General features: G+C 44.5%; 1 protein-coding gene across 1 annotated transcript in view; it reads left to right on the top strand.

Annotated features, from left to right (window-relative positions):
• PCID2 (PCI domain containing 2) overlaps positions 1-16,182 on the top strand; it is a 40,301-nt gene extending 24,119 nt beyond the window's left edge. The window contains exons 7-15 of the mRNA XM_011933921.1: positions 2,681-2,784; positions 8,174-8,249; positions 8,981-9,122; positions 12,193-12,293; positions 13,250-13,323; positions 13,750-13,875; positions 14,691-14,814; positions 15,506-15,619; positions 15,784-16,182. Of these exons, the coding sequence (XP_011789311.1) occupies positions 2,681-2,784; positions 8,174-8,249; positions 8,981-9,122; positions 12,193-12,293; positions 13,250-13,323; positions 13,750-13,875; positions 14,691-14,814; positions 15,506-15,595 (837 nt within the window). The 3' untranslated portion in view covers positions 15,596-15,619; positions 15,784-16,182. The remainder of the gene's footprint in view (positions 1-2,680; positions 2,785-8,173; positions 8,250-8,980; positions 9,123-12,192; positions 12,294-13,249; positions 13,324-13,749; positions 13,876-14,690; positions 14,815-15,505; positions 15,620-15,783) is intronic.
• Positions 16,183-19,610: the final 3,428 nt, after the last annotated feature.

Genomic DNA, 19,610 nt, shown 5'->3' with positions numbered 1-19,610 from the left:
CCTCAGAGAACTTTTATCTTTGTTATATCTATTTATATTTACTGTATTAGAAATTTTAATTAGAAAAGATTTTTAAAAATTTACTCATTTTAAAGTGACAATAAACCTTTTACATAAAACATAACTGACTTTTTAAATAAAAAATAACTATTTCCAAAACAAAATACTAAGAAAAGTGTTGTCACATCACTTTTGACCTCTTCGATGCCTAGTTCAGCAGAAGCCATCTGGTTCTCTTGCCTGCTTCTGCACTTACTGTGTTGCAGTACACTGTTTTGAGTCAAGTATTTCTCTGCCTGATGCTGAAAGGCTACATCAGAAAGATGTAGATGGAAAAGAGAGGAATATTTTCATAGGCTTTCCAGACCATTGAGATAATTCTTTGACTCTACATATGAAAACTCCAAGAGGCAGTTTTTTTTAAAAGGTTAGTTACCATGTGGCTTCTGAAGAGTCCCAATAAACTTTTTCTATCTTTACACTAAAATCCACTGATCTGCCTAAAGCACTTTGAATGGATTTCATAGTATCTTGTGTCAGTCATGTCTTAGTCCATTTGGGCTGCTGTAAGAAAATACTATAAACTGGGTGGCTTGTAACCAACAAACATTTATGTCTCACAGTTCTGGAGGCAGGGAGGTCCAAGATCAAGTCACCAGCAGATTAAGTGTCTGATGAAGAGGGCTGCTTCCTGCCTCATAGCACCTTCTTGCTGTGTCTGCACGTGGTAGATGGGGCAAAGGATCTCTTCAAATCCCATTCGTGACAGCTTCATCTTCATGACCTCATCACCTCCCAGAGGCCTCTGTTCCAAACACCGTCACTTTGAGGGTTAGGATTTCAGCATGAGTTTTGGAGGGGACACAAACATTCAGACCATAGCAGACCATTTGGAGAGTATTGTCTTACTGAGCCATGCAGCAACTCCCAAGTGTTGGCACACTGCTGTTAAAAACCCAACCCCCAAACCCCTACCTTTCTTAATATCTACAGGGGCCTCATCAGAAAAGCCTTGGAGTAAGGAAAAGCTGCAAAACTCAGATAGTTGAAAAAAGTTTTCCAGAATTCTGATTTTTCTTGAAAGCACAAATGTCGTCGTTGGCAACCAGTACCATCAGTTGTTTGCCTGGAAGTGACAGATTTGTTTCATTCGTTTTGGAGAGTATGGTCAGCCAGATGCCCAAGCCTGGGTAGCTAGCTGTGTCTGTCTGTCAGTTTTCTGTTCCACAAGAAGCAGTTAGTCCAGCTCACAGCTCAGACAGCTGCCCAGAGGTTTTCTGTAAACAGCTATGAGATACCCGTGTGCAACAGAATTGCTGTATGCTTCTCATTTCTTCACAAAGAATATAAAAAACGTGTGCTCAAGGACCAAGATTTAAGAAAATTCGTATTTACTGCATTATCAAGGACATTTTGTTTATTTATTTAGAGATGGTCTTGCTCTGTCACCTAGCTGAAGTACACTGGCACAATCATAACTCACTGCAGCCTTGAGTTCCTGGGGCTGAATGAAGCCTCCCACCTCAGCCTCCCGAGTAGCTGGGACTACAGGTGTATGCCACGATACCAGGCAAATTTAAATTTTTTTTTTATAAAGGCAGAGTCTTGCCATGTTGCCCAGGCTGGTTTCAAACTCCTGGGCTCAAGTGATTCTCCCACCTCAGCCTCCCGAAAGTGCCGGGATTACAGGTGTGAGCCACTGTGCTTGGCTCATCAAGGACGTTGTTAAAAGGAAACTATTTTTACTGGTTTGTTGATTGATTGACTGATTGATTGATTGCAGAGTGTCTGGTGTTTAAGAACATGATGATCACTTGTGTAGTTTGCTGCCGGTGGGGGCACTCCAGCATTTTACCTATTGCTGTTTTTGCACCATCAGTGCAAATGTTAATATAGTAAAAAAAGACCATGATGGCTTAGTGTTGTCGTGAATATAGTTTGAGCTGTGGGTCATTTGCAAGCCTGTTGTAGGCCTTGCGTTTGTGGAGAACACAAGTGGGAGAAACAGGTTCTTTCTTTAACCAAGGCCATCCTCGCAAATGCGAGGGAAAAATCAGACTCAGCAATGACTTTGGTATTTGTTAAACATTTTTATTTCAAGCTTTTTGACTAGCCAGCTTCAGGGACTGAAGGAAGAGAGCTCACTTAGTAACATGCAGTGCAGGTTTGAAAAGTTGGTGACTGACTTAACTTGAAATAATTGAAGAAAGATTAGGTTTGTGGAAGAATTGGAATAATACAGACTTCTCAATTTTTAAAAATATTATAGTACATGCTAGCTGATTTCTCCAGAATCTTTCGGGACTTTGGCTCTTAATTGTACCCATTTTTTGCTTTAAGAAATCAATGTTTTGGCTGGGCACAGTGGCTCACGCTTGTAATCCCAACACTTTGGGAGGCCAAGATGAGAGGGTTACTTGGAGTCAGAAGTTCAGGACCAGCCAGAGCAACAAAGTGAGACCCTGTCTCTACAAAAAAAAAACCCAAACCTAGCCAGGCAAGGTGGTGCCTGGTTCCATGGTTCCAGCTCCTCAGTTGGCTGAGGTGCGAAGATGAGTGGAACCCAGGAGGTTGAGGCTGCTGTGAGGTGTGATTGGGCCACTGCACTCCGGCCTGGGTGACACAGCAAGATCTCGTCTTGGAAAAATGAAATAAAATAAATGTTTTTATATTTTATTAGGCAGATCAACAGTTGGTAAAGAAAGGAAAAAGCAAAGTTGGGGACATGTTGGAAAAAGCAGCAGAGTTACTGATGAGCTGTTTCCGGGTCTGTGCCAGCGACACGTGAGTAAGGACTTGAGGACCGTCAGACGCTGTCGGTCGTGGTTTTTGTCGCAGTGTTCACCCTTTCTGGCCTGTGTTTATTGTTGACGTATATTTTACTTCTACACATATTGTAATCCCACAACTATCATTATTTTTGCTTTAAAAAGTTGATTGACTTGTAAAAGAAATAGGAGCTGAGGGAAAAAAGAGTCTTTTCGTTTGCCCACATTTGACCACGCCTGAAGCTCCTCTCTGCAGGAACCAGTTTCCGTCTGGTGCCATTTCCCTTTCCTGAAGCACTGTCTTCTGCATTTGCATTTGTTGAGGGTCTGAGGGCAGTGAATCCTCTAAGCTTTCATTTTTCTGAAACTGTCTTTATTTTTTTTGAGAAAGTTTCTCTTTTTACCAGTGAAGAAGATTACCATCATTTTTTAAGGCTCCTTTTGCTACATGGAGTCTTGTGGGTTGACAGTTTTTTTCCTTTTGGCACTTTAAAAATGTCATTCCATCTGGGTTCCTTTGCTTCTGACGAGGCCTTGCCGCTGCTCCCTGTATAGAATGGGTGTTTTTCCTCTGGCTACGATTTTCTCTTTATCATTTGGCATCAGTCATTTGGCTCTGATGTGCATAGTTGGCTTTTTTTTCCTTTAATTTCTCCTGTTTAGGGTTCATTGGGCTTCCTGTATTTGTAAGTTGATGTTTTTAAAAATGTAATATTCTTCAACTACTTTTGGCCCCATTTTTTCTCTCCTCTTTCTGGGATTTCAACTGCGTATGTGTTAAATGCGTGATATTATCCCACACAGGCCACTGTTAGTCTCTTTGTTTATTTTTTAACCTTTTTTTTTTTTTGGAGACAGAGTCTTGCTCTGTCACCTAGGTTGGAGTGCAGTGGCGCCATCTCAGCTCACTGCAACCTCCGCCTCCTGGGTTCATGCCATTCTCCTGCCTTAGCCTCCTGAATAGCTGGGATTACAGGCACATGCCACCACGTCCAGCTAATTTTTGTGTTTTTAGTAGAGACGGGGTTTCACCATGTTGGCCAGGCTGGTCTTGAATTTCTGACCTCAAGTGATCCACCCTCCTCGGCCTCCCAAAGTGCTGGGATTGTAGGTGTGAGCCACTGCACCTGGCCTCAATCTTTTTTTTCCTCTCTCCTCCATTTTAGGTAATTTGTATTGACCTGCTTACAAGTTGACTGATCTTTTCTGCCATTATTTATTTTTAAATTCTCAACTTTCCATCTGATTCTACTGTAGAGTTTCCATTTTTTCTTCTAAAACTCCCATCTCTTCACCCAGTATATAATTACATTTATTTGTGAGATTTAGGAAATTTTAAAACAAAGAAAGATTATCAAAGGTATCCATATATGAATAAACAAAAACTATTGTTCCCAGAGAGTAGTTGTTTTAGTCCTCTTGTGTTGCTATAAAGGAATACCTGAGGCTAGGGAATGTAAGAAAAGAGATTTATTTGGCTCACAGTTCTGCATGTTGCACAAGAAGCATGGTGCTCGTATCTGCTTCTGATAAGGCCTCAGAGTGCTTCCACTCATGCTAGAAGATGAAGAGGAGCCCACTACATGGCAAGAGAGGAGTCAGGAGATAGAAGGGGAGGCGTCAGGCTCTTCTACAGCCAGCTCCCTGGGAACGCTCACAGGAGCTCAGAGCGAGAACTCATTCATTACAGCAAGGAGAGCACCAAGCCATTCATGAGGCGTTTGCTGCCATGACCCCAAAACCTCCCATTAGGCTCCACCTCCAACAACGGGATCATGTTTTAACATGAGGTTTGATGTGGCCAAAAATCCATATCCAAACAATAGCAGTAGCCCAGCCTCTCTTTTCACTCACTGTGTCTGTTGCCAGTAAACTTGGTAGCCTCAAAAGATGGGAACTTTTCCTGTTGGGTGTCATAGATCCAATCCATTAAACCAAAAGTAAGTGTTGAGCAGAGCAAGCTGTATGTAAAGGCCAAGGAATGAAGAAGCAGGAGTGTGGCTCACAAATTAACTTCTCTACTTCTGAGGGGTGAGGGGATTGAAATAGAGGGTTTCTTGAATGAAGGGGTTGGACATTGAAAGCAAGGGGAAGAATATTAATCGCTTTTCTGGAAATGGGCGGTGAACTTCTGGGAGCTGAAGCACTGCCATCTTTTTGTCCTTTTATGGCTTCTTCTCATCATTGTCGTGGTGATTGTCAGCCGTTGTGGCACTGGTGGGAGTGTCACTGAGCATGAAAATGAGATTGTGATGAAATTGGAGGCTCTGCAAAGGCCAGGTGGACTTCCACTTAGCATCCTGCTGATCTTAGCTGGTTTAACCAAGGGGGAGCCTCTGACCTCAGGCGTCCTATTGCTGAAGATAACCAGAGTTTGAGTTGTGCAACTGTTCAGCCAAGCCTACAAGATGTATAGTACTGTGGGGGATAACATGGCCTCCCTACCCAGCCTCGCTTCAGAACTTTCCTACCAAGGCTGGACTGTAGAAAAGTCCTTCCTATGCCATGGCACTTTCCCACTGAGGCCTCCCATGAGTGCTGTTTCCTTTGCTGGAAGGTTCTCCTCGACTCCTGGCTGTCAAAGCTCGTTTAAAGGTGTCCGCCTTCTCTAAAGCCTCTCGCTACTGGACTTCACAGTGGATCAGATTTCCCTTTTACAAACATTCATAGCAGATTGTACATTTCTTTCACTGCGTTAACCTAGTGCTTGATGACTGTGTAGGTGATGTGTATTTGATTGCCAAGTGCGTGAGGGCCTGGGCCTTCTCCATCACTCGCGCTCCTTGCACTCCAGGAGCTCAATCAATCTTTGAGGCAGAGTCTTGCTCTGTCGCCCGGACTGGAGTGCAGTGGCCGGATCTCAGCTCACTGCAAGCTCCGCCTCCCGGGTTTACGCCATTCTCCTGCCTCAGCCTCCGGAGTAGCTGGGACTACAGGCGCCCGCCACCTCGCCCGGCTAGTTTTTGTATTTTTTAGTAGAGACGGGGCTTCACCATGTTAGCCAGGATGGTCTCGATCTCCTGACCTCGTGATCCGCCCGTCTCGGCCTCCCAAAATGCTGGGATTACAGGCTTGAGCCACCGCGCCCGGCCAATCAATGTTTCTTAAATGAATACTTGAAATTTTGCTTGGTGGTATATTCCTGCACAGCAGTGATCTTCATGACCTTTCATTAGGCAGTGGCTTCTCAGATACGACAACAAAAGCATAAGCAACCAAAGGAAAAAATAAATTGGACTTCATCAAAATTAAAAACTTTGGGCTGCAAAGGACATTCTCAAAAAAGTAAAAAACAATCATAAGCTATCAAATAATACATCTGGTAAGGGCCTGATATCCAGAATATATAAAGAACTATTACAACTCAACAGTAAAAAGCCAATCCAATTTTAAAATGGTTAAAGAATTTGAAAAATCTGCCAAACAAAATACACAAGTGGCCAGTAAGTGCGTGAAAAGATGCTCAGCATCATTAGTCACCAATGACTAATGCATCAGTCACTTGAAATGCAAATCAGAACCTCCGAGAGCTGCCAGTCCACACCCAGTGGTAGGACTGTAATCAGAAAGATGGGCAGCGCCAGCGAGGATGCAGAGACTGGAGTCTCGTACACATTGCCAGGGGAACAAAGCCAGTGCAGCTGCTGTGCAGAAACGGGAAGCAGTTCCTCAAAGTTGAATGTAGAGCTGCCGTGTGACCCAGCATTTCCACCCCGAGGGGACACTCAGAAGACAGAGGCAAATCCCCAGTGACATCTTTCCCCTTGGGGTTTGCTTTCGTCACACACTCTCCAATAGAGGTCATTGTTCCTGGTGCCAGACCAGCTACGATATTACCATACATGCAGCATTTTATGTGACTTACATAGTACTTGTGTGTTTTGTTTGGTTTTCCCTTAACTCTCTGAAGTCATAGAACAGTATTATTATTTGTCTCCATTTTCAGATGAGGAAAACGAGACCTGGAGAGACTCTTGTTTGAAGTCATACACTAGGGAGTGATAAAAGTCACAGAGCTGCTTAGAGCAACTCACAGGCAGTTATACAACAGGCTTTGACATTTTAAAGTTGTATTTTTACATTATTTTAAGTGTTTCTATATGGACACATTTTGGTCTTTAAGAGTAATTTTATGTTCTCTGGCTTGTAAACCACCTGCTTGTTTTGTGTACTGGGCACTTTTGTATTTTTGTGCCTTGACTGTGAGTGATTTTATCATTTTGTTTTGTACTTCCATAAACCTAGATGGCATGGCCTAGTACACACCACCGCTGTGTGGAGTAGCCTGTGGTTCCCAGGCTGCCAGGAGCAAGAGCAGCCCTTGTGTGGCCACACTGAATACAATGGGAATTATTGGTGTTTCTAAACATATCTAAACACCGAAAAGATGCAGTAAAAATACAGTAGGAGAATCTGTAGGACCGCCATCTCAATGATCATCTGTAGTTGACCAAAATGTTGTGTAACGTGTGACTATTTCCAAGTTAATTGCAGACAGAGGCACACCCCCCAGGTGCTTCAGTTTCTGTTTCTTCAGTCTTTTGAGGTAAATTTACATGCAGTGAACTACCTACGGTATTATCTGTCTGCTTGCTGTTGAGGTGTAGGACAGTGAACTACCTACGGTATTATCTGTCTGCTTGCTGTTGAGGTGTAGGACATGATTACCTACGGTATTATCTGTCTGCTTGCTGTTGAGGTGTAGGACATGATTGTCAACCCGGAAACTTCCCTCATCCCTCATTTGGGGCAGGCCCTTTCTGCTGTCTGGATTTGTTCCACTGTGGGTCACTTCCTGCCTTTCTGGTGACGTCATGTAAATGGACGTCCACAGTGTGTACTTTCTGTGTCTTCCTTGGTGGGACTCATCCTCTGTGTGCGTTGTACTGGTTCGTTTTGTTGTCCTGATGAGAAAGTATTTTTCCATTTTTCTTTTCTTTTTTTGTTTTTGTTTTTGTTTTCTGAGACGGAGTCATGCTCTGTCACCCAGGCTGAAATGCATTGGCCCGGGTTCAAGTGATTCTTCAGCCTCAGCCTCCTGAGTAGCCAGGATTACAGGCACGCACCACTATGCCCTATTTTTCCATTTTTCAAAAATGGTTTATAACAGTTAACTTTTACACATTGTTGCTGCAAACGAGGCAGTTTTTAGCTGGTGACACGGAGGGAGGATGTTACTCAAGTAGTTAATTGGGATTTTCCTGATTTGCTTTTTCTTTCATTTTTACCCATCAGGTAAGATATCTTTTTTCATAATGTTATTTTGTTTGATGAATATGACTTGATATGAATATGACTTGAGCTTTGGTACTTTACCTCAAGATATTAATTTGTTTAGGCAGTTTATTTTGTGAAATAAAATTTTCATTTGCTATGTAACTTAAAAAAAAATTATTTCCCCATAGCCGTGCTGGTATAGAGGACTCTAAGAAGTGGGGCATGCTGTTTCTGGTGAATCAGTTGTTTAAAATCTACTTCAAGGTGCGCTTCTGTTTGAATTCTTTCTGTCTTTACAATTTTCCATTCTCCTTGTCCTCCCACATATCATATATGGTTAGCTAGCCTCCCTGGCGTTGCTTGCGAAATGGTCATAACCGTATTCCTAGTCTTAATAGCGAACCTTTGTTGAATGCCTGCTGGGGCAAGGTGCTGTTCTGCATGTCTCCTGTTGACAACTGGCCTCTGAGGCCAGCGCGCCTGGCCCCGGGGAGACGAAGGCACCTGCGTGTGAAGCAGCTGGCCCGGTGTGGTGAACTTGCACTTTCAGTGCAGGCGGTTTCACTCCAGAGCCTTTTGTCTTCTGTGGTTGTAATTAACTGTGGAAAAGCAGGCGTATAGATGGATAGATGGATACAGAAACCATTGCCACATAAAGTCAGTCAGGTGAAGAGCAGCCCGTCATGTGTCAGCAGCTGGGCCTTGTGCCTTCTGTCCAGGGCTTTCCACTCCTGTAGAGCACCCCACCTTCCTGCCGGTGCTGCATAAGCACAGGCTCCTGCAGGGCTGTGCCACCTGGCACGGCTTCCCAGAGCCTCCCAGGGTGAATGTCGTCTACAGTGGCTGCTTTCTGTTTTGGTTTTTATTATCATATAAATAATTTTTGTGATATAATAGGTTTTGTAATTTGCATTTTGAGGAGACGTGCATAGTAATTTGTTTTACCCCATTTTTGTTGTTTTTAAATATTTTAAATGGATTGTTATTCATTATAGATCAACAAACTCCATTTATGTAAACCCCTAATTAGAGCAATTGACAGCTCAAACCTGAAAGACGATTACAGCACTGCACAGAGAGTAACATACAAATACTACGTTGGACGCAAAGCCATGTTTGACAGTGACTTTAAGCAAGGTATGTTGCTAATCTTTTTTTCCCAGTATTTTAAATAAGACGTTGCATTCTGAACAACTTTGAATAATATAGTTTCAGAGAACACAATTACTGTATTTTATTTTTACGGGTAGAATATTTGTGTAAATACAGATCAACTTATATATACATATTTGTCACCAAAGCTGATTAAATAAAGGGAAATTATATTGAAGGTTCTTCATCCACACTGGATGTCTGAAGTGCATGCTGGAGTCTCACAGGCATCACAGACATCCTTTCTAAGCTCACTAAGCATGACTGTTTTCGGAATAGAATGTAAATCATTGTTTTCTCTATTTGCCTTTTGACCCTGTAATAGATGCTGGTTATGTTGACATAGGAAATGGAGATTAGGACAACATTTAGTTCAGCGACTGACTAAACGACCTACAAATCCCACATGGAATGACTTAGAAGCAGGGGATATGCCGTTGGACCTGGCATCAGAGCTCATGTTTCAACAGCCCCGTGCAGCGTGTTGCTGCCGCACCTGACGTTATTGTATTTAACTTTCTCAAGAACAGGAAGCTACTCCTTTCTTTTTTTGTGATTTTTTATTGGCTGCCCCACCGTGGCGTCGTTCTTTGTGATGGCTTCTGTTGTACTCAGACCAGACTTTAAACTCTTCTTCAGCTGGTTGCTGAGCACACAGCCCCAAGTACATGAAGCAACCTAACTTTAGGCAATGCAAGATAAATAATAGCCCTTTCCTAAGGATGCTCTGGCTTTTTATTCTATGAGCTTGTATAGACTGACCATTTCCTTTCACAGTTTTTACTGTATAGTAAAACTGTTGATTTCCTTTCATAGTTTTTAATAGATCTAGGGCTTTTAAAGAAGGCTTTTCTTATCTGTTCCTCTCTCTTTTTTTCTCTTAATATGAAGCATAAAGGTAGAGAAGCTTTTAAATTCTATTCTATTGGATTTTATTAAGACTGATTTTTTTTCTTCTGAGGATGCATTAGGTGGTATTTTTGAATACCTAACATAGCCAGAAATGATTATTAATATTCATGCGACATATTCATAGTTTCTGACATCTTTAGAGCTAAAAAGTTTATTTAAGTCTGTGTCATCCACCCCTTTTGTTTGACCATAAAAGAAATAGAAAGCCATTGAGAGTGTGATGTTCTGAGATTACTGAGCGATTCTGTGTCCCCAAAAAGCCAGCGCCGGCCGTAGATCTTCTGCCTTGTAACTCAGAGATGTTTCCATTTGACTGCCAGCAATTCCTAGAGCCCGGATGGTATTTAAGTGGATAAAATGTCTGCAAAGATTGTGGTGATTTTCTTCCCTGGGATTTTATATTATTTATGTAAGACAACATTTGGAGTATCTCAGTTGTTGTATACTTTCATTAATTTATTAATTTCAGAGATTTATACCCCACTAGATATTTTTGACTCCAACCGAAATATATTATTTGATGCAAAATGACTAAGCTTCCCTCAAAGACAGCAGAAAAATCTCAGCTTGCATTAACTATTAGAAAATGCATTTTTTAGCTGGGTGCAGTGGCCCACGCCTGTAATCCTGGCACTTTGGGAGGCCGAAGCGGGTGGATCACAAGGTCAGGAGATCGAGACCATGGTGAAACCCCATCTCCACTACAAAAAATTAGCTGGGCACAGTGGCGGTCACCTGTAGTCCCAGCCACTCGGGAGGCTGAGGCAGGAGAGTGGCGGGAACCCGGGAGGCGGAGCTTGCAGTGAGCCGAGATCGTGCCCCTGCACTCCAGCCTGGGTGACAGAGCAAGACTCCATCTCAAAAAAAAAAAGAAAAATGCATTTTTGTACATCCAGGAGGATTTGAGATTACCTTGGGCAGTACACTTTTTAGAGGCTAGGTTGCGAAAGTCAAACTGGCAGCGGGTGGGATACTGCAGACTCTGAGTGAATCCTTGTTCCTTGGTCTCAGCCCCTCAGGGCTCCTCCTGGGTCATGGCTTTGTGGTTTGGAAGCGACACTGGCCCCACAGCGTTCACGCTCACTGTGCAAGACTGGACGCTTTTTGTGCCAATGTGGCCACACAGTTTAGGAGCAGAGGCAGTGTGTGGTCTCAGCGTGGGTTCCCTAGGCCTCAACCCAGACCCTAGGGCCTGTTGCTTCTGGTGACCCATTCTGCATAAGGGAGGGCCTCTGCAGCTCTGAGCATCTCTGTTCTCTTGTATTTGGAACTTAATATCACTGTTCAGGAAGAACTTACATAAAAGGAACATCTCACTTTCCTAGTTCTTGACCTAAACACAGCCTTAGCAAAGCCTCTTCCCATCACCTCGGGAGAATGTGGAGTCGTTGTCCAGAAACCCGACGTTTCCTCCGCCTTCAGCTTTTCGGCCTCAGGACGAGGCTCAGCTCCTGCCTGTTCTGAGAGTTCCTCGCGCGGGCAAGCTCTCCGCAGGCCTGTCATGTGCAGTTTGTAGGATTAATCTTGACAAATAGAATCACTTTTGTATTTTGAAATCTATTAAATTCAAATCTGTTTTACATGAAATGGAATCCTTTTTTAAGATTGCTGTCGGGACAGAATCAATATATGTTAATAAGAATTTTTTAAAGCATGTGGTCATTTGAAATAGAAGATATATGATCACTAATTATATGTTAAGCTGGAGGATGGTCTTTCACTAAGTTATTTTCATTCTGTTGAATTATGAGTGATTAAAATGTATTGTGGAGGTACATTTTTAAATATGTTTTATATTTTTCATTAATGTAGAAATCATCTGAGCAGGGTCAAGCTTTTAAAATGTTACCATAATGGCTTGCCAGATGACCTTAGGCAAATCAGAATCTCTGTGAAAGTTAGTTTCTTCAGTTTTTCTCTGTTAAGTAGGACTTCCCAGGCAGTTCCCGTTGAATTTGGGGTTATAGATTTTACTTAAGGAAAGTCATTGATCACAGAATGAAACTGGGCTGATATTTTTTGAGATAATAAAGGGAGGGGGCTTTTGCCTTTTAAATCAGGAGACAGTGGTAGAATACGGAGCAGGAAGGGGCCTGAAGCAGGTGCGTTGGTCTCACGCGTGCTGGCTCTGCCTTCTTTGCAGCCGAGGAGTACCTGTCGTTTGCCTTTGAGCATTGTCACCGTTCTAGTCAAAAGAACAAAAGGATGATTCTGATCTATTTGCTTCCAGTAAAAATGCTATTGGTGAGTGATTGTTACTCCCTGTTTATAGATCCTGGTGTTTTCACGAAGCTGACAGCTGATAGGCTTGAGTGATTGCTACTCCCTGTTTCTAGATCCTGGTGTTTTCACGAAGCTGACAGCTGATAGGCTTTTTAAAACCGAGCAGACAGTGGTTAATCACAGGCTGAGCTGTGTGTGAGCGCACCCCAGAATAAAGAAGGCGCATACACTGTGTGTGGCCGAAACCCAGAGCTTCATGCCTTACGCCTCCAGGTCCTTCTAGAAAAGCTTTCCCTGTGTCCTGTTTCCCTTTAAAGTATTTAGCTCGACAGTTTAATATTCATGTGACAAAATAAGTACCTATCATTTGTATTCCTCCCTTAAAACCTAAGTTCAAAGCAGTGGATTCACCGAGAAAGAAAAATGTCATTTCAACCTCTCTCTGGGTATTTCATTTAGTTACTAAAATGTATTTTTGATACTTGAAATAACTGGCAAGTTAATTGACCGAGAAAAGCATTACACACAGCTGGCTAAAGTTTCTGTAATTCTGAATGGATTGTGATGGAGAAGTGCTGCTGTGGCCCTGCCCTCCCCACCTCTCACGCTATTTAAGAGACAGCCAGTGTCAAATTCTTAGCTGATTCTTCTGGAAGCTACCTCCGTATTCCTACATCGCATGCTTATACTCGCATTTCTTCAGTTATCACTCTCCTGTTATAGAAATGCGAAGAAATGTGAGAAGGTCAAGATCAAGGTCACGTGTCATGGCCTGACGAAAGTGTATTGCACCAGGTGTTCTGATTTCTAGACCAGTGTTGTTTTCCTAATGGACTGTGATGTGTTTAATCTTGGACATTCTAAGAAACTCAGGTTGCAATTTTCTTAAAACTTAATTCCTTGATATGAATGTTTATCAAAGACAATTTTGTCAAAAATGAAAGCGTTTTCATTCTAGAAAACTGACTCTGTCTTAGGGTCACATGCCCACTGTTGAGCTCCTGAAAAAGTATCACCTGATGCAGTTTGCGGAAGTAACCAGAGCTGTGAGGTAGAGTATGCTATCCTTTCTGTTTGGGGTTTTAAAAATGCAAGCCTGGGCCGGGCGCGGTGGCTCAAGCCTGTAATCCCAGCACTTTGGGAGGCCGAGACGGGCGGATCACGAGGTCAGGAGATCAAGACCATCCTGGCTAACACTGTGAAACCCCGTCTCTACTAAAAAATACAAAAAGCTAGCCGGGCGAGGTGGCAGGCGCCTGTGGTCCCAGCTGCTCGGGAGGCTGAGGCAGGAGAATGGCGTAAACCCGGGGGGCGGAGCTTGCAGTGAGCTGAGATCCGGCCACTGCACTCCAGTCCGGGCGACAGAGCAAGACTCCATCTCAAAAAAAAAAAAAAAAAAATGCAAGCCTGGTGAGAGTTGACGTGCATGCTGTGTGAGAAACTCACCTTCCTTCTGACGCGCGTCCCCCCTCACCAGCGAGGGCAACCTGCTGCTACTGCACGAGGCGCTGGCGAAGCACGAGGCCTTCTTCATTCGCTGTGGGATCTTCCTCATCCTGGAGAAACTGAAGATCATCACCTACAGGAACCTCTTTAAGAAAGTGTAAGCGTTTCCCCAGCACACTGGGCTCCCAATGCGGCTCTCGGCAGAGCAGTCAGACGTCCAGGGCCGTGGCAGGCTAAGAGAGGAGGCTCCCGTGTGGGCAGGGTGGTCATCTTCCTTCCGCTGTGTGGGATAAAATGAAGCCTCCGCCCACTGCCTGCTGGGGCCCTGCGCGGAGACATGTGAGTAGCACAAGCTGTGCCTCGACTTCTGGAGGAGGTAAGCAGGGTCTGTTAGAGACTAGAGAACATCAGCCTGAGAGCCGCGGCACCACATTTCATCAGACCACATAGGGCTCACCACTCACTCCCCTCCCCTAGTCCTGACCAAGCAGCCCTCCCAGCCACTCCGCTGGTCACAAAGGCAGACGCAGAGATCGTCATTCGTTTCCTCACAGGTCTTCTGAGTCCTCGTCCCAGCAGGATCTCAGTTCAGTAAACTTCAGGCAAAGGCCAACTTTGTACAGAGCTGTGGGTAGCACATCACAAAGAGTGGGGACCCTATTTCGCTGAATCCGTGAGACACAGCCCGTTGTCAGGTGCTTCCTGATTTCAGGGAGATTAAAATGTGAAAAAAACGCACCTTAGATTAATGAAATACTTAGAAAATAATTAAAAACTGTATTTGTACTAGTGACTTTTTTAAGATTGAAAAGTCAAATTAGATTTAATAGCTCTTTGAGAGTGTATTTAGAGTGTAATAGGTGGGAATTTTTGTACTCCTTTAGAACACTGGCTTATTAAAAGGTGCCTTTTCTCGGCTGCGGAGTGCTGCGTCCTGTCAGTGACCGCAGGGCCCGTCTCCTCCCTCTTCAGGTATTTGTTACTGAAAACACACCAGCTGTCTCTGGATGCTTTTCTGGTTGCCTTGAAATTCATGCAGGTGGAGGACGTGGACATTGACGAAGTTCAGTGTATTCTGGCTAACTTGATATACATGGTGAGTCCTAGTTTTAATTTAAGCAGCTACTCACAGCAGGATTCAGCCCAGAATTTGAAGCTTCAGTGTGGTGGTGTTAAAAATTGTTAAAATGCCTTTTGCTTTTATTGAAGGTATTTTTTTTTGATAGAACTAATTTTAGCCCAGGAAATACCATTCACCAGGACCTTAGGAGCATGAGGGGATGGATACTCTGTATGTTTGCATAGTCTTTACCGGCACTACATCCCTCGGTATCTGTTGATTCTCTGACCTGCCTCAGATACCGAAATCCACATGTGCTGCAGTCACTGATAGGACGTAGTGTTTGCATATGAGCTATGCACATCCTCCTGTATACTTTAAATTATCTCTAGGTTACTTAAAATAGTGCACTGTAGATAGCTGTTATACTGTATTGTTTAGGGAATCACGGCAAGGGAAGAGCATCTGTACATGTTCAATACAGATGTGGTGTTTTTTTTTTTTCCCAAATATTTTCAGTCCACAGTTGGTTGGATTCATGGATGTGAAACCCACCATGGATATGGAGGGTTGATTGTATTTATTTTTATTCATTGTCCTCCCACTGAACTGAACTGTGCTGCTCTTGGGGAAGAATGCTTAATGCCACATTTATTAGATCACCCAGCATCTTTGACATGACTCAGATCCAAAAATGTAAACAAATTCCTCCCTTTCTGTCCTGCAGGGCCACATCAAAGGCTACATATCGCATCAGCATCAGAAGCTAGTGGTCAGCAAGCAGAACCCATTTCCTCCGCTGTCCACAGTGTGTTGAATGTAGACGTAGCCCTGAGGACGGGTGAGCTGTTGTTTCTTTCCATTTTGGTTGTGCTGATGAGACCGGTCCGGTACTGCGACAAGGCTCCCTGAAGCCGGAACTCTGGGAGGCGCTTCTCCCAGGGATGCTGAGGCTGAGATTGCAGCACACCCAAGTCAGTCTCCTTCGTTTGTAACTAATTTCAGCCTGATGAAAACCTGGAATTCCTTTTTCACAAAATTCAGCTGGTTCTGGAGTCTTTGTGAAACTTCTTTGAAGGAGGCTTTGTGTGAAGGCAGCTCCGGCTCACTTTTCCTAAGTGTGGTTCCTGAAGGCTGTCCTTGTAACTTTTTGTAGTTCTTTGTATAAAAAGAGTATTCTGAATTTATACACATGGCATGTTCTTCATTATATCTTCCAGGATACATCTATTTTTATATATTAAATTTGAATATGTTATCAAAATGCTTGGTTAACTTAAGGCATCTTTTTAAAAGCAGAATTTAATTTGATTTAAATTTCCAGATTTTATAGCTTGCCCGTATGGATGCTTCTCAATTTATGATGGGGTTACATCCCAATAAACTTACTTTATTTACCTTTGCTTTGTTGGTTTAAAAAAAAAACATTACTTTTAAAAAACCATCTTAAGTTGAGAATGTATTTGAATACACCTGCTACTAAACAGTATGGCTCACTCTAGCCTGCCTTAACATACCCAGAAACCTCCACTTAGGCAAAATCAAACACGAAGCCGACCTTATTTTATAATAAAGTGTAGATGCCAGGTGCAGTGGCTCACGCCCGTAATCCCAGCACTTTGGGAGGCCAAGGCGGGCGGATCACCTGAGGTCAAGAGTTGGAGACCAGCCTGACCAACATGGAGAAACCCTGTCTCTACTAAAAATACAAAATTAGGCGGGCGTGGTGGTGTATACCTGTAATTCCAGCTACTCAGGAGGCTGAGGCAGGAGAATCGCTTGAACCTGGGAGGCGGAGGTAGGCAGAGGTTGCAGTGAACCGAAATCACGCTGTTGCACTCCAGCCTGGGCAACAAGAGTGAAACTCCGTCTCAAAAAAATAAATAGAAATAAAAGTGTAAATATCTCGTGTAGCTTACTGAGTGCTGCGCGGAGAGTGGAAACTGAAGGGCTGTGTGGACGCTGAGGTGTGGTTGCCCCTGAGTGTGTCCCTTTGGCACCATGGTGAGGTTGACAGTTGCTAAATCAGGCCACTGACATCGGGCTGTTGGGCTGCCATCACAGAATACCACAGGCTGGGCAGCTTAAGCAACAGGAATGTATTTCCTCACAGTTCTAGAGGCTGCAGGCCTGACTGGGATGGGGTTACCAGCATGGTTGGCTTCTGGGGAGGACTGTCTTCTGAGCTGCACACTCAAGAATATGGTACAGACAGAAATGACGCTCTCTCCTTTTTTTTTTTTTTTTTTTGAGACAGGGCCTTGCTCTGTTGCCCAGGCTGGAGTGCAGTCAGTGCTTACTGGCTTACTGCAGCCTCAACCTCTGGGGCTCAAGTGGTCTTCCCTCCTCAGCCTCCCGAGTAGCTGGGACCACAGGTGCGTGCCACCACACCCAACTAATTATTTTTTTAGTTTTTGTAGAGACAGGGTCTTGCTAATGTTGCACAGGCTGGTCTGGAACACCTGGGCTAAAGCACTTCTCCCGCCTCGGCCTCCCAAAGTGCTGGGTTGACAGGCATGTGCTACCACACCTGGCTGTCTTCCTCTTATAAGGCCACAGTTCTGTTGGGTTAGGACCTCACCCTTATGACCACATTTAGCCTTAGTTACCTCCTGAAGACCTTACCTCCGGATACAGTCACATTGGGGGTTAGTACTTCAGCGTAAAAAATTTGGGGGTACACAGTTTAGTCCCCAGCACTGCCATTTTTCAGAGTGTGCACATTTCCCCGTTTATAAAAAATTTACTAAAGAACAACACAAACCATATTAGCTCATCTTTGCAAAGTTACTGCCTTTGAAAGGTGCTTGTGCAAGGAGAAGCTATCCTACAAAGTGTGAATCCCTCTTTCTCTCTGGGCCTCACAGTGCAGGACTCACTTTGTGTGGCTCCTTCCTCAGGTTCCCCCGGATGCAGGAACTGCCCCAGGGCTTCAGCGGCACTCCTTAGCTCGCTCCTACATCTGCAGGTCTAGTTTCTTCGGGGCTGGGCGGGGAAGTTTGTGGGCTCTTCTGAGGGGCCATTCAGGCCCCTCTGAAGGTGACTCATTCCCATGTATCAGCCCTGGGCTCTCACCTGGGGCTCAGCAGGGCTGTGGGTGGGCCCCCCTGTTTCTTTCCACACACAGGGAGCTGGATTCTGGGAGCGCAGATCCCAGTAGAGCCAGGGAAGCCAGATCTCTTGTAGGCCCTGCTGTCTCCTAAGTCACACCCGGATTCCAGCCGTGGACTGCCGCACACACACACGAGCTGCAGGAGGGCAAGCGTCTGTGCCTGTGGACTTCATGCCAAGGATCCTCTTGACCTACAGAGCTGCTCCCCTCCAGCAGCAAGGTCCTCAGCGCTGGCAGTCGTGACAAGTGCCTCCTGCGTCCTGTGGGGCAGACACGGAGCGAACTCCTGTCGGTGAAGGCTTTGGGTACTGCATCTGTTTTCTGGCTACCCGTGTGTCCAGTGGGGCCCTGTTCTCTTTCAGTGTTGGGTAAGGAAATCTGATCTTCCCTGCTGCTCAGCAGGGGCCTTGAACATCCTTCAACTTTTGATTTAAGTGATTTTCCTGCAGTAATTTGAATATTGGAATTTCTACCGGCATACCTGAATTGCATTCTGGATTTAATGGCGGTAGAAAGCTCAGGTTTGTCAACATTTCTGGGTAACGTATTGAACCGTCCATAGTGACACCTAAAGTCAAGGACTGATACTTTTAGGTAGTTGGATGGTTATTCTTAGCAATGAAAGAAACCACCTCAGTATAGGTGTCCATACATTCTTGGTGTTCAGGCCTGTGTCAGTTCATTCTCACACCGCTATAAAGAACTGCCCGAGACTGGGTGATTTGTAAAGGAAAGAGGTTTAATGGACTCACAGTTCCACATGACCGGCGGGGCGGGCGCAGGAAACTTACAGTCATAGCAGAAGGGGAGGCGAGCATGGGGAAAACCGCCACTTTTAAAACCGTCAGCTCTCGTTAGACTCCCCCACTATCACCAGAACAGCATGGGGGAGCCGTCCCATGATCCAGTCACTTCTCAACACCTGGGGATTACAATTCGAGATGAAATTTGGGTGGAGACAGAGCCAAAACATATCAAGGCCTACGTCCAGCATGGCAGCATTCAAGTTCATGGGTGTCCATGTGGGCATATATCAGTGTGTTTGCATGGATTCAGATGTTGGACTTAATCTCTGCCCAAGTGTAAACTTGTTTGGTCCTTTTAAAACATCATCACGGGCTGGACGTGGTGGCTCGCATTTATGACCCCAGCACTTCGGGAGGCTGAGGCCAGTTAGATTGCTTAAGCCCTGGAGTTCGAGACCAGCCTGGGCAATATGGCAAAATGCATCTCTGCAGAAAATACAGAAATGAGCTGGGCATGGTGGTGGCACCTGTAGTCGAGGCTGAGGTGGGAGCGTCAGTTGAGCCCAGGAAGTGGAGCCCACAGTGAGCTAGGATCGTGCCCTGCACTCCAGCCTTGGGTGACAGACAGAGACCCTGTCTCCAGAAACAAGGAAAACAAAGTCGTCATAGCTAGCTTCCGTTTTCTTGAGTTTTATTGTTTTGTTAGATTTGCTTATGGTGTGGTTTCCAAGCGTGTCAGTAAACACCAGCAGAGTAGTTCTTTCATTTCGAAGGCCCCTCATGTCTCTGCTGACAGTCTGGGCCTGTGGCTTTCTCTGATTGTCCCTGATTTCACAGATTTCACCATTATGCAGGGAGGGTCTTCGTATGCTTTGCCTCTGCCCAGCTGTATTTGAAATAGGTTTCTTTTTTTTTTTTTTTCTGAGATGGAGTCTTGCTCCATTGCCCAGGCTGGAGTGCAATGGCATGATCTC

This window comes from Colobus angolensis, unplaced genomic scaffold, assembly GCF_000951035.1.
Source record: "Colobus angolensis palliatus isolate OR3802 unplaced genomic scaffold, Cang.pa_1.0 Scaffold13, whole genome shotgun sequence".
In the NCBI taxonomy this organism is placed as follows: Eukaryota; Metazoa; Chordata; class Mammalia; order Primates; family Cercopithecidae; genus Colobus; species Colobus angolensis.
The sequence above is the reverse complement of the archived record's forward strand: the minus strand, read 5'-3'. Positions and strand labels throughout refer to the sequence as shown.